The 14311-nt window shown below is 32.1% G+C and overlaps 1 protein-coding gene across 1 annotated transcript; it reads left to right on the plus strand.

Annotated features, from left to right (window-relative positions):
* Positions 1 to 2163: 2163 nt before the first annotated feature.
* On the plus strand, positions 2164 to 2655 carry LOC115973217 (TMV resistance protein N-like). Its single transcript, XM_031093463.1, has one exon. It carries the CDS (start codon positions 2164 to 2166, stop codon positions 2653 to 2655), a length of 492 nt encoding a protein of 163 aa, XP_030949323.1.
* The last annotated feature ends 11656 nt before the right edge of the window (positions 2656 to 14311 follow it).

Consider the following 14311-nt stretch of genomic DNA (forward strand, 5'->3'; position numbering starts at 1 on the left):
TCAGACCTGAACAGTAAATTTAGGCATGTAAACAGTAGAATGCGCGTGAACAAATGTATAGAGGAGTTTGAGTAATGTTGTTTGAGTGTTTTTGATATACGTGTGGGTGAAAAAGTATATAAAAATGTGTGTAATGTTGTTTAAAATGTGAAAATGTGTGTTAGAACACACCTGCCAAACAGGGCCTTTGTAACACAATCCATACAAGGAAACTCTGCGTCTAAGTTGTGGATTTCAATTGTCATTCAAATTTGTTTTTTAGTAGGGCTTCCACGTATGCATTTGTGTGAGGAGAATTTGTGAGTTGGATAGTAACGGAATGGTGCTTTAAGGACTTAAATGTCCCACGTTAATTGGTTTAGAGATTAAAAGTGGTAAAAATAAAATGTAGGGACTAAAATGGTAAAAAAAAAATCAAAATGTAGGGATTAAAAATGCATTTACGCCTAATTATTTATTATGTGTTATAATAATTAGGGAATCAATTTTAGTTATATAAAATGCCACAAATCAACCACAAATTTTTTTCCCTCCATTTTGGCAATGCCATCGTCACAAATCAATTGCCACAATTTTTTTTTTAAATTCCTCCCCAAGATTTCGGCAACTTGGTTGCCACAATTCTTTTTTTATTTTTCCCCCTCCCATTTTTAGCAACTTGGTTGCCACAATTCATATTTTCTCTCTCCTCCCTTCCCTACAATTTTGGCAACTTGGTTGCCACAATTGGTTTCCCTTTGGGCACTCCACATAGCACTAGCACTTCGGGCACTTCACACTCACTTGGGCAGCAAGAATTTCGGTTATCTCATTACCGAAATCCAATTTTTTCTCCCTCCTCCATCACATCACTTATCTTTACTCTCTCTCATACTTTTTCTTGCAATTTCGGCAACACCGTTGCCGAAATTCACTCTCTTTTCTCATTTTTCCAAATAACTTTGAACAGTACCTATATCACCAATAAACTCAATTTTTTGCAATATTCAGCTATAAGACTCGTGAATCTGTGTGAGGTCCACCACAATACAATATTACGAAGGGGGTGTGAAATTTTCAATTACTCTCTAAAATTAACACTATGTTTAAAGAAAGGGAAAAAAAATTAAGGGAATAGATTTGAAAAAAAAAAAAACCCAAGGAAAAAATAATGCTAAAAAATTATTTTATTATTTTATTTTTTGTAAATTATAAATGAATAATTCATTAGGAAGAATTAAAAGTAATTTTACAAAAATATTCATAACTTTTTTATACTTTTACGAGGGTACAAGAGTAATCTTGTATAAAAGGTTAATCATTTCTCTTTTTTCTTTCAAATCGGACAGAAACAAAATTTGGAAAAATGTGAGGAATCCCCAGCTTCTATCAATTTTCCCATTTTCTACTTCCTCTCATCTAGTGCAACTAAACATAATATAAAAGGTTTTAACGAATATTTTGTAAGAACTTCCTCAACTACCCATGCTTGTTCACTACTTTCATCTCACTTTCCCTTTTCCTTCTCCCAAACCCACAGCACACTTCAATAACTGAAGCAGAGCTCCAATTCCGCTGATTAGCACCTTCAGCCCGAGATATACACAGCTCCGTTCACCGATTTTTGTTTCCAGTGAGACCCAAAATCAGCCCCTCCATTTGTTGGGTTTTATTTTGATATTTTTTGTTTTTTCCATGTTCCTCCATTTTTTGTATTGTGTTTACTGAGACCTTGGCTCACTTGGCTGTGAATGCTTGTTTATTTATGCCTCTTTTTTTACTCTCTACTCAAGTATAGCTTTAATGCTACTTTTTTTGTTTTTATTTTTATTTTTTTTTATTTTAGAAGTTTCTCTGTCTTGTTCCTTTGTTATAGCCATGGTTTTATGAACAATGTCTACTTTGCTCTGCTGTTGGCTTGGGAAAAAAAATTATCTGTACCTAGACCATCTTTGCCGTACATACCCAACACTTGCCCCTGAGTTCTGAACAGTGTGACTTTATTTGTGGTTTCTCTTTCTCATAAGGAACAAAAAAAAGGGGTAATGTTTGACTCATCTGATGAAGGGAAAGATTCAAACCATTGCATCAAATAGTTTTTCTTCTTTCATAATTTATTTTCTTTTCAATTTTTCTTCAGTTCTAATTGATTTTTTTTTCCATGCAGATCTATTCCTTGATTCAATGGCTTCAAGTTCATCATCTTTCCCAAGTTCTTCTATTTCTTCTACTAGCAAATGGACGTATGATGTTTTCCTGAGTTTCAGTGGTGAGGACACTCGCAATACTGCTACGGACTTTATATATTATGCATTAGTAGAGAAGGGCATTAACACTTTTAAGGACGATCAAAAACTTGAGAAAGGAAAAACTATTAAACCAGAACTCCTTAGAGCGATCAAAGAATCCAAATTTGCCATAGTCATTCTCTCAGAAAATTATGCATTTTCCACTTGGTGCTTAGATGAACTTGTAGAGATCATTGACTGCGAGACAAAAAAGGAAATAACAGTTTTCCCTATTTTTTACAATGTGGATCCATCTGATGTGCGAAAACAAATAGGAACTTTTTCACTTGTTAAACATGAAAAACATTTCAAGGAGAAGGTGGAAACATGGAAAGCTGCTTTGAGTCATGTGGCCGATCTTGCCGGATATCATGTAAAGAATAGGTAATTTTTATTTGAAACACACACACACACACACACACACATATATATATACACACTAGTCATTTAACCAGTGTGATGCATGGGTTAAATTACTGAATGAGTTTGGAAGGAAAAAAAAAGCATTATATTTGAGTTTATATAGTTACTATTAAGACTTTAAAAAGAAAAATAGTTAGCAACGTAGCATAGATGCATGGAATGCTTGTGAGGAGATGGGTCGATGGCTATAACTATCCACAACAGGCATTGGAATCATTTAAAAAAAATGTAATCATAAATAGGTAATAAATAACACTGTATAACTAAAAAAAATAAATAAAAGGACATAAGAAAATGACTTAATATTTTAAATATATATTCATAGTTAATTAGAATTTTTTTATAGAAAGTAATTAATTGATATCAAGAACATAATAAATTTAGGCCTAAAAAACTAACTGCATAAATAAAATTTTAAATTATCATTTTTTTAAAAATATTTTGTGATTAATATTGAATTAGCAATGTACAAAAATCTATACAGTATACACATCTAAGTATTACTTTAGTCTTTGTAGTATATTATATGCCCATACCAATTTAAAAGGAAACTGTGTAGATCTAACTGATAGAGTCACGTAACACAAATATTCTAATAACACTATTGGGAGGTAGTTGGAAACCAAAGCCCAAGTGAAAGATGAAATAAATAAATGAAACAAATTTAGTAAATTTTTTTTTTTGGGTATAAAATAATAAAAGTAAGGATGGAATGGTATTTTATGTGTACCTTCCAAGAAGTTTCCTTTCTGCTTAAATGCCCGTTTGTTTCAACTTTTTCAGCCCAAAAGTCACATTTTGAAATAAGCCAGCCCTTTAAGTGCATTTGGTTAGTATAAAACGCAACTTTTTCCAAAAAGTTGCATTTTATACTTGTGAAGAGAACGCACAATTCCATTTTGGAGTCTCAGAATTCCATTTTTGCCAAAAGTCTATGCACGTTTTGATATATCCGTTGGGTGAGTTGGGCAATTACCAAATTAACCCAAAGAATAAAGGATGCTCATGTCTTCGTCTACGCACAGTTCCTCATTCCTCTCAATAACAAATTTCCAAATCCAAATACAAAAAAATCTATAATAAATTCCCAAATCAGCTAAGGAAAAAAAAATCAATCCCTTGCAAATTAGAATTCCTCAAAATGCAAAACAAAAAAAAAAAAAATCAGAATATAGCAAAATCTTTCAAATGGAGTTTGTACCCATTTGCGTTTGCTTTGCTTTGATCCAATCTTCCCGATCTGCTCTGCTTTGCTCTGAATCATCCCGTTTGTAAGTGGTTGAATTTAGAGAAAAAGAAAAGAATCAAGAAGATCAGGGTGAAGAATTGCATGGGTGTTGCAGACGAAGTGCTGAGAGAAAAAAAAAATGAAGAGAGGAAGAAGGAAAGCTGGAACGTTCTAGAGTTTGGAGGAAGTGGTAGGGATAAAAAATGGAAAGAAGTAAAAAAAGAAAAGTGTAAGGGTACATGTGTGGAGGAGAAAAAAAGAGGGGGAAAAAAGAAGGAAAAAAAAGAAGAAAGAAATGCGGTAGTGTGTGGAGGATAAAAAAATAGGGAAAAAAGAAGAAGAATGAGGAAATGGTATCACAATATTTTCACAATAAATTTTAAGTGGTAGGTTATTATTAGCTAATAATAGTGAGAAAAAAATAATTTTTTTAGAAAGAGAAAAAAATAATTTTAATAGTACGTTCAAATTAAAATCAGTATCAATTTTTATCACAATATTTTCACAATACTTTTACAATAAAATCAGTATAAATTATCACAATACTTTCACAATAAATCTAAAGTGATAGGTTATTATTGGGAAATTATTGTGTACTCTCGGAGTACCATAAATGCATACTCCCTCCTCTCACATAAATGGTGGATCTCACTAATTAAATTCATGGTGGGACCCACCATTTATGTGAGAGGAGGGAGTACAATTTATGGTACTCCGGGAGTACCTAATAATTTTCCATTATTATTAGCTAATATTGGTGAGAAAAAAATAATTTCACAATATTGATTTAAGTATGAAATAAACTTCCTTATATATACATTGTCCTTTTTGGTAATTTATCTCTCAAACTGCCACTTTTATAAGCACTCAGCTTTTTCAAAAAAACATTTTTTAACAGTTTTTACCAAACACTTAGTTTTTTGAAAAAACACTTTTTCATTATGCACTTTTTGAAAATTCAACTTTTTCAAAAAGCTCAACTTCAAAAAGTTGAACCAAACTCAACAACTTAGAAGTAGCAAAACTCAACTCCCTCACGTGACTATCATCTCCTCTTCTACAACGCCACTTTTTCTTTATCTTTTTATTTCTTTCCCTTTCTTAATTCTCTTCATTCTTATCTTTTCTATGACATTCCCTCGTCTCCTTTTTTTTTTTTAATCTCTTTTTCTCTCATAGTGCTTCTGTAACTCTCTCCTATGTTTTTAATTTTTAATTTTATTTATGTTTCTTTTCCCCCACAATAAGATCATCCATTGCTTTCATTCTCATCTTCTTCTTCCTCTTCTTCTGTCAAATGCTGTAAAAGTTGAAAAATGGGAAACTGTTGGGTTTGGTGGAGTTTGGACCTGTAAAGTTGAGAAGTAGAGAGACACATCAGATCATGAAATTAAGCTTTTATTATTTTGTCCTTTCTATTTTTTTTTCTTCTATGTTTTTTGTGTCTTTGTTTTACAATTTTGTGGTACTTGTATCCAGTGAAACAATACAATTTTTTAAAGAGAAGTCAACTTCTGTTAGTGTTAGACAATTTTGAGGTTAATAAATATAAATAATGTGGTGTACCATCATCGCTGCCGACGGTAATTGTTCCATTTTCTTCAAAAATGATTCAAGAGTACTCCTTGAAAAACAACATAATTAATTGCCAAAATATAAAAGAAATAGTAGAAAAACAAAGGTAGATCAAAATGAAGTGATAAATAAGGACAAAAATGGCAGACCACGAAAATGCACTTCCAGTTTACTTAGTGGTAATGACTCGGAAGCGCCAGTGATTTTCATGAACATGTTGATCACTTGCTGTATTGGCGTTGAGATTGTCAACGATTTTTTTTAAAGACACAGGTGTGCAGTTGGAAAAGAAAAAGTGCTTGCAAATTGCAGTTTTTTTGCTGTCCGGTTATATTTATATGTACCGAGGGAAAATAATAGTATGATACAGTGTAATGATTTGTTTCTTTTGGTTGTGGTTAGTTATTTAAAATTCCAAAAGATACAATTGTTCAGTGTCTTATTTTGCAAAACGAAAAGACACAATTATTTGGTTTTTAAATGTAGTTGTGTGGCATAAATTTATGTAGCCACATGGCGCAATGAGATAAGGTCAACAAAAGCTCAAATGTTTTGGCTATTACTTATTATATAGATATAGATATTCAGCTAATCCACTTTTATATATCTAACTTCATTTAAACCTTTAATTGACATATCTTTTTTTATTTATTATTTTTTGAAATAAATAAACCTTCATCAGATCTCATTTAATTTTTGTCATAGCCTATCTATTTACATATTTTTATTTAGTCAGCAGATTCGAACACCTAATATCTACCATATATATTTTTTTTTAAGATTAATAAATTCGTAATCTACACCCAAAAGACCAAAACCCACGTTATTGTTTAAGAATATTGGTGTTGATAAGGTTTTAATTTTTAGTTGTGGAATGCTGTTTGATGGATGTACAAAATGAGAGAGAAATAATTAAAAAAATTTTAAATTTTAAAAAAATAAAAAATATATTATTATGTGAATGTTTTTGAAAAATGGTCAAAAAAGAAATAAAATTTTATATTAAAATGAACGAAATTTTTGCATGAGATATGTTTATTGAGTAATGTTACAGTTATAAACTATTTTATAATATTTCTACAAAATATTAATGTGATCAATTTCTTATTGGTATTCATCTCTTTTTTTTGGAGGAACTCTTATTGGTATTCATCTAGACATACTATTAATATCATTTTTTTTCTTTTATCAATAATTACTCATTACATTAGCAATTTGTAAGTGTCTCTAACATTATTCATATTTATTTGATTTTTATGTCTAAGATAGATATTGAGTGAATTAAACGATTGCTAGACTTTGTAACCAAGGTCCACACTCCACATGCAAGTGACCCTTGTCACTATCATGAACCCGCCAATACAATTACTTGGAAAAGCGTAATGAAGAGTGTCTCAGATAGTCATCAATTGTTTTTTTTTCTACATGGCCACATTCAACGTTCCTTTGTGACGTGCTTGACGGATTGACAAGTCTTGCAAGTCACACATGGCCACATTCATTATTCAATCCATTGTATTCCTATGAAGAAATTTCTAACATAGTTGGGAAAAAAAAAAATCAATGCTCAAGTTGAATATTAGCAATTTTTGTTTTTGCTAAGTGGTACAATTGGTTTTTTTTTGGTTGTGAATACAGACTAAGTTTGATTTCACTGCTTAGGTGCCCAGCGAAAGCAATTCCATCAATGAAGCTAAAATACAAAAAGTGAAAAAATTTACAAAAATTGACCTATATGCAAGTTTGATGAAGTTTGTTTCATCAATCTTTGCATAATTGTATAAAAAGTATAAGTGTGTTATAGTAATAGTGTATACCTCATCTTTCTATCATATGATTTATATTATTCAATTGTTATCCTATATTTTTTTTTAACTCATACATCAATGTAGCACACTAACCATTAGAAAAAATAATAAAATATAAATAACGAATAAATATTTTATTGAAATATACTGTAGAATAAATAATTTAATGTGGAATTTTTGAAAAAATTTCCGTGTAAAAAAAAAAAGATTCTTATTATAAAATATACCAAAAATTTTACACGAGTGAGGAGATAGAAATATAGATTCTTATTGTAAATGCTAACGTGTGAGTGGTGAGCTTGGCGAATTGGTTTGATGAGATAGAAAATTGGTTTGCGAAGGAAGGGTGTTAACGTCTTTTCATAATGAGGGCTTTAATTACATATTTGCCCTTAAAGACTTGAATAATGAGTAGATTTGGTTTAAATCCAACACTCTCGTACTGTGGTTGGTGACAATTGGTTCGGTTCCCATGCAAAGAACAAACAAGAGTCCCATATGATTGATGTACTCTCTCTACTTTGTAGATGTGACAACTGATTGAATTTTGCATGAAAATGATTTGTTCTTTTATCTTTCAGTTTATCTCGTCCTTTTTTATTTCCTTCTTTTTCCATGTAAGTATTTATTCCTCTCAGACAAGGTTACATGGATGAAGGAGCCCTAATCAATTTTCATAGACTAGACTAGAGAGCCTTTAATTTTCAAGCATTTTGACTGCACAAGCAGAACAACTGAGCATCCATGTGAACCATAGACAATAGCAACTTTTATTGAAGTTAATTTCCCATAAGATTAGTGCTTAAGAATTTGGATGATGTTAATACCATACTAGTTTGGCATGCACGTACTGGTTTAAACTATAATGTTTATCCTATGCTCAGAGTTCAATTTTCTTCAAAAGACTTTTCACCAGTTTATATAGTGAAGGTTAATCAAAAGCCTCACCACGTTTAGCAAGGTTTCTTTATTGTCTTTTATTCAAACATCTAACATTTTCATTGCTTGCCACGCATTCGAGCTGATGTGACCTGGTCACATGCATTAGTGACCCAACTTTGAAAACCAATCTGACTCTCCTCAGTATGAACAAGCCGTATATCTTGTTTCAATTCTCTTATCTAATTTTGCATGAAAATGACTTGTTCTTTTATCTTTCAATTTATCTCGTCCTTTTTTATTTCCTTCTTTTTCCATGTAAGTTCTTATTCCTCTCAGACAAGGTTACATGGATGAAGGAGCCTTAATCAATTTTCATAGACTAGACTAGAGAGCCTTTAATTTTCCAGCATTTTGACTGCACAAGCAGAACAACTGAGCATCCATGTTAAAATAGACCATAGCAACTTTTATTGAAGTTAATTTCCCATAAGATTAGGGCTTAAAAGTGTTAGGAATTTGGATGATGTTAATACCGTACTGCTTTGGCATGCACGTATTGGTTTAAACTATAATGTTTATCATATGCTCAGAGTTTGATTTTCTTCAAAAGACTTTTCACCAGTTTATATTGTGCTCGTTTGGATAGCACTTATTAGTGCTGCGTCTGCGTTTCCTCAGTTTTTATTTTATTTTATTTTTCTTTTTAGCTGCAATGGTTTACCCGTTCTTCTGTGAACAGTGCACTTATGCACTGTTCATGGGTCCCACAAACTCCACTTTTTATCGACTTTTTCATTAAAAATGGGTCTCATAGTACTATTCACACATTTAAAAATTATTTTGCTACAGTGTTTTCAGTTTTCAGTTTTCAATTTTATCAAAATAAGTTATATCCAAACAGACCTGGTGAAGGTTAATCAAAAGCCTCACCACGTTTAGCAAGGTTTCTTTATTGTCTTTTATTCAAACATCTAACATTTTCATTGCTTGCCACGCATTCGAGCTGATGTGACCTGGTCACGTGCATTAGTGACCCAACTTTGAAAACCAATCTGACTCTCCTCAGTATGAACAAGCCGTATATCTTGTTTCAATTCTCTTATCTAACAATATTTTCTTTCTCACTTCGTGAATTTGATTTGCTTTTAAGTTTTGATACGATCATTTGGTTTGGTATCCGACAATACTAAATTATTGTACTTTCAACGAATAACTCTTGGCGTACCACACAAAATCATTAGCATCCAACAATACATCTTGAACTGTGTATCAATGCACAGGGACGGAGTCAGGGTACAAACCTAAAAGGGGGACAATGCTTAACGTAAAGCTCATAAAATTTCATCACATTTATTCGCATCGTAATCTTATATCTGTAGATGCAATTTGAGATTTGCAATAAACTAATACTAATTTTGGTGATTTTTCAAATTTTAATTTTAAGATGTTTATAAATCATGACATCAACATTAGAGGTTAGCAATAATAAATCATCAATATTAGCTTATGAATAATGCTAGGGATACATCCAACTACCCTTTTTTTTTTTCTTTTTTTGAGAAACAAACACACACACAAGGGAGAGAGAAAGGGGTGCCAACTACATAGTTGAATCCACAACATGCCTCACAAAAATTAGGTTAGTCCTAAACAAAAAGCCGAATAAACATATCTTACAAACCACAACAAACTTTTTTTTAGAGATAGTTTTCAACCTCTGATGTTTAATAAATTTCACCATGGTCAAACAAAGTACAACCATCTATTTTAATTTTTCTCTTTTCCCATTAGCCCGCCTGCCCATTAAGTTCTCTAACGACAGCCACACCTCTGATTTCTAAAACATTAAAACAAAAATCATAAAAACAAAAATCCAACTTTATTTTATATTTTTAATCTTTCTTGTTTCACCTGTTCCATTTTTCTCATTGTACCCGCGAGTCTATGACCAACATATTATTTAAATATTTTTTAGGCAAAAAACTCATTTTCGTCTCTACATTTTCACGAAATTTCCATTTTGGTCCCTATCTTTTTTTTTCCACCGTTTTTAGTCCTTATCTTGAAAAACGCATCTCGTTTTAGTCCTTTCCGTTAGTGCCCTAACGGCCCCGTCCTATGTGGCAGATGGAACTATTAAAATAATAATAAAAAATTTTATTTTGGCATTAAAAAATGCCACATCAGCATTTAAATTAAAAAAATTAATTTATTAATTTTAATTAAATAAAAAAATAAAAACAGAATTAAAAATAAAAAAATCATATAATTTGAGATCTAAGTGTGTTTTGAACAAGAACAACAAGAACACAAACCTAGATCTAAGAACACAAACCCAGAAATTAAAATCCAAAAATTAAAAATTTCAAAACCACCATTTTCTCAAACCCAGCAAAATCATCAAATCCTAAATACCCAAAGTACCAAATAAATCCAAAAATACAACACAACAAATCTAAACAAAAAAAATCTCAGAAAAACCCATCAACCACAACATCTGAAGCAAGCCACGAACCCAGGGACAATCACAGTGACCAAACCCAGGTTTCTTTGGATACCTCCATGGAAAGCTTTGGCTCACACATCATTAGAAGCAAGCAATCTAGTAACACTAAGCTTTCTCTTTCTCTCTCAGGCTTTCGTTGTTGACTTTCTCGGAACTTTGACTCTTCCATACTCGGATCCTTCTCGTGGGTATTCGGGTCGTCTTCTTCTTCTTCGGGTTCGAATCTTTCATGGGTCACTGTCTCTTCGTCTTCCCCAGGCATCCCAGACAGTGACTCTTCTTCATCTTCATCCTTAGCTAAAGTCTCAACCTTTGCTTCTTCTAGTGCTTGTGCTTCTGATTCTTGCTCGGAATGTATGGGTTTGTGATTTATTGGTGGGTTTGGTCACTGTAATTGTCCCTAGGTTCATGGCTTGCTTCAGACGTGGTGGTTGATGGGTTTTTCTGAGTTCGAGATTTTTTTTTTGTCTGGATTTGTTGTATTTTTGGATTGATTTGGTACTTTGGGGCTTTAGGATTTGATGATTTTGCTGAGTTGAGAAAATGGTGATTTTGAAAATTTTAATTTCTGGATTTTAATTTTTGGGTTTGTATTTTTAGATCTGGGATTATGTTCTTGTTGTTCTCGTTCAAGACACACTTAGATACCAATTCATGTGATTTTTTATTTTTAATTCTGTTTTTAATTTTTTTATTTAATTAAAATTAATAGATTAATTTTTTTAATTTAAATGCTGATGTGGCATTTTTAATGTCAAAATAAAATTTATTATTATTATTTTAATAGTTCTGTCTACCACGTAGGACGGGGCCGTTAGGGCACTAATGGAAATGACTAAAACGAGACGCATTTTTCAGGATAAGAATTAAAAGTAGCGGAAAAAAAAATAGAGATCAATGTGGGAATCGCGTGAAAATGGAAGGACGAAAATGAGTTTTTCGCCTATTTTTTATTGTAACATAATCTTCTCTCTCTCTCTCTCTTGAAATCTCAGTGAATTTTATCTCTATCCTTTGCTGACATTTTCTATTGATACTTATCTCTTCTCTATAAAAATCGGAGCTTTTCTCCCTCTCCCTCGCTCTTTGTTCTTGCTAATGCCACATATTGATGGGGCAGAAAAGTTGATGTGAAACTTGTCACATATTGGGTCCTAATACAATCAACCATCACATGCTATCATGAGTACCATGTGGAGTCCATCTAAATTCCAAAGTGCCATTTCCTAGTTTGGGAAACAATAATTTAATAGGTAAAAATAATATCCGTTATAGGAAATTTGCATTTTGAGACCCATTATGTCACCTTGCACTACATATCATAGATGATAGAAAAGTTGCATAGTCACTATTTCATGGATTAAAAAGAGTCGCCTGAGACTTTGACGCTTTGACGGGACAATTGATCTTTTTTTTTTTTTTTTTTGAGAAAGAAAACTTTTCACACCTAGTAATTACCTACACCTATGACCTCACCTACCCATCTTATTTGGCTGACGCAAGCTAACAAAAGAAGCAAAGTGACATAACAAAAGCGCATTTTGTTATTTGGCTGACGCAAGCTAATAAAAGCGCATTTTGTGCTTCACATGTCTCTTTTTTATTTTTTCATGAGATATAAACAGTAAATTTAGGTATGTAAACAGTAAAATGCGCGCAAACAAGTGTATAGAATAGTTTGAGTAATGTTGTTTAAGTGTTTTTGAGACATTAACACTTTGATGGGACAATTGATCTTTTCTTTTTTCTTTTTTCTTTTGAGAAAGAAAACTTTTCACACCTACCTAGTAATTACTTACACCTATGACCTGACCTACCCATCTTATTTGGCTGACGCAAGCCAACAAAAGAAGCAAAGTGACATAAAGTGAGCATTTGGGAAGGGCATTTTGTGCTTCACATGTCTCTCTCTTTTTCTTTTTCTTTTCTTTTTTTTTTTTTGTGTTTATAGGACATGAACAGTAAATTTAGGCATGTGAACAGTAGAATGCGCGTGAACAAGTGTATAGAGGAGTTTGAGTAATGTTGTTTGAGTATTTTTGATATACGTGTAGGTGAAAAAGTATATAAAAATGTGTGTAATGTTGTTTAAAATGTGAAAATGTGTGTTAGAACACACCTACCAAACAAGGCCTTTGTAACACAATCCATACAAGGAAACTCTGCGTCTGAGTTGTGGATTTCAATTGTCATTCAAATTTGTTTTTTAGTAGGGCTTCCACGTATGCATTTGTGTGAGGAGAATTTGTGAGTTGGATAGTAACGGAATGGTGCTTTAAAGACTTAAATGTCTCGCGTTAATTGGTTTAGGGATTAAAAGTGGTAAAAATAAAATGTAGGGACTAAAATGGAAAGAAAATCAAAATTTAGGGATTAAAAATGCATTTACGCCTAATTATTTATTATGTGTTATAATAATTAGGGAATCAATTTTAGTTATATAAAATGCCACAAATCAACCACAAATTTTTTTTCCCTCCATTTTGGCAATGCCATCGTTACAAATCAATTGCCACAATTTTTTTTTTTAAATTCCTCCCCAAGATTTCGGCAACTTGGTTGCCACAATTCTTCTTTTTTTTTTCTTCCCTCCCATTTTCAGCAACTTAGTTGCCACAATTCATATTTTCTCTCTCCTCCCTTCCCTACAATTTTGGCAACTTGGTTGCCACAATTGGTTTCCCTTTGGGCACTCCACATAGCACTAACACTTCGGGCACTTCACACCCACTTGGGCAGCAAGAATTTCGGTAATCTCATTACCGAAATTCAATTTTTTCTCCCTCCTCCATCACATCACTTATCTTTACTCTCTCTCATACTTTTTCTTGCAATTTCAGCAACATCGTTGCCGAAATTCACTCTCTTTCCTCATTTTTCCAAATAACTTTGAACAGTACCTATATCACCAATAAACTCAATTTTTTGCAATATTCAGCTAAAAGACTCGTGAATCTGTGTGAGGTCCACCACAATACAATATTACGAAGGGGGTGTGAAATTTTCAATTACTCTCTAAAATTAACACTATGTTTAAAGAAAGGGAAAAAAAATTAAGGGAATAGATTTGAAAAAAAAAAAACCCCCAAGGAAAAAATAATGCTAAAAAATTATTTTATTTTTTATTTTTTGTAAATTATAAATGAATAATTCATTAGGAAGAATTAAAAGTAATTTTACAAAAATATTCATAACTTTTTTATACTTTTACAAGGGTACAAGATTAATCTTGTATAAAAAGTTAATCATTTCTCTTTTTTCTTTCAAATCGGACAAAAACAAAATTTGGAAAAATGTGTGGAATCCCCAGCTTCTATCAATTTTCCCATTTTCTACTTCCTCTCATCCAGTGCAACTAAACATAATATAAAAGGTTTTAACGAATATTTTGTAAGAACTTCCTCAACTGTCCATGCTTCCTCACTACTTTCATCTCACTTTCCCTTTTCCTTCTCCCAAACCCACAGCACACTTCAATAACTGAAGCAGAGCTCCAATTCCGCCGATTAGCACCTTCAGCCTGAGATATACACAACTTCGTTCACTGATTTTTGTTTCCGGTGAGACCCAAAATCAGCCCCTCCATTTGTTGGGTTTTATTTTGATATTTTTTGTTTTTTCC

Source organism: Quercus lobata, unplaced genomic scaffold (assembly GCF_001633185.2).
Source record: "Quercus lobata isolate SW786 unplaced genomic scaffold, ValleyOak3.0 Primary Assembly Scq3eQI_7, whole genome shotgun sequence".
In the NCBI taxonomy this organism is placed as follows: Eukaryota; Viridiplantae; Streptophyta; class Magnoliopsida; order Fagales; family Fagaceae; genus Quercus; species Quercus lobata.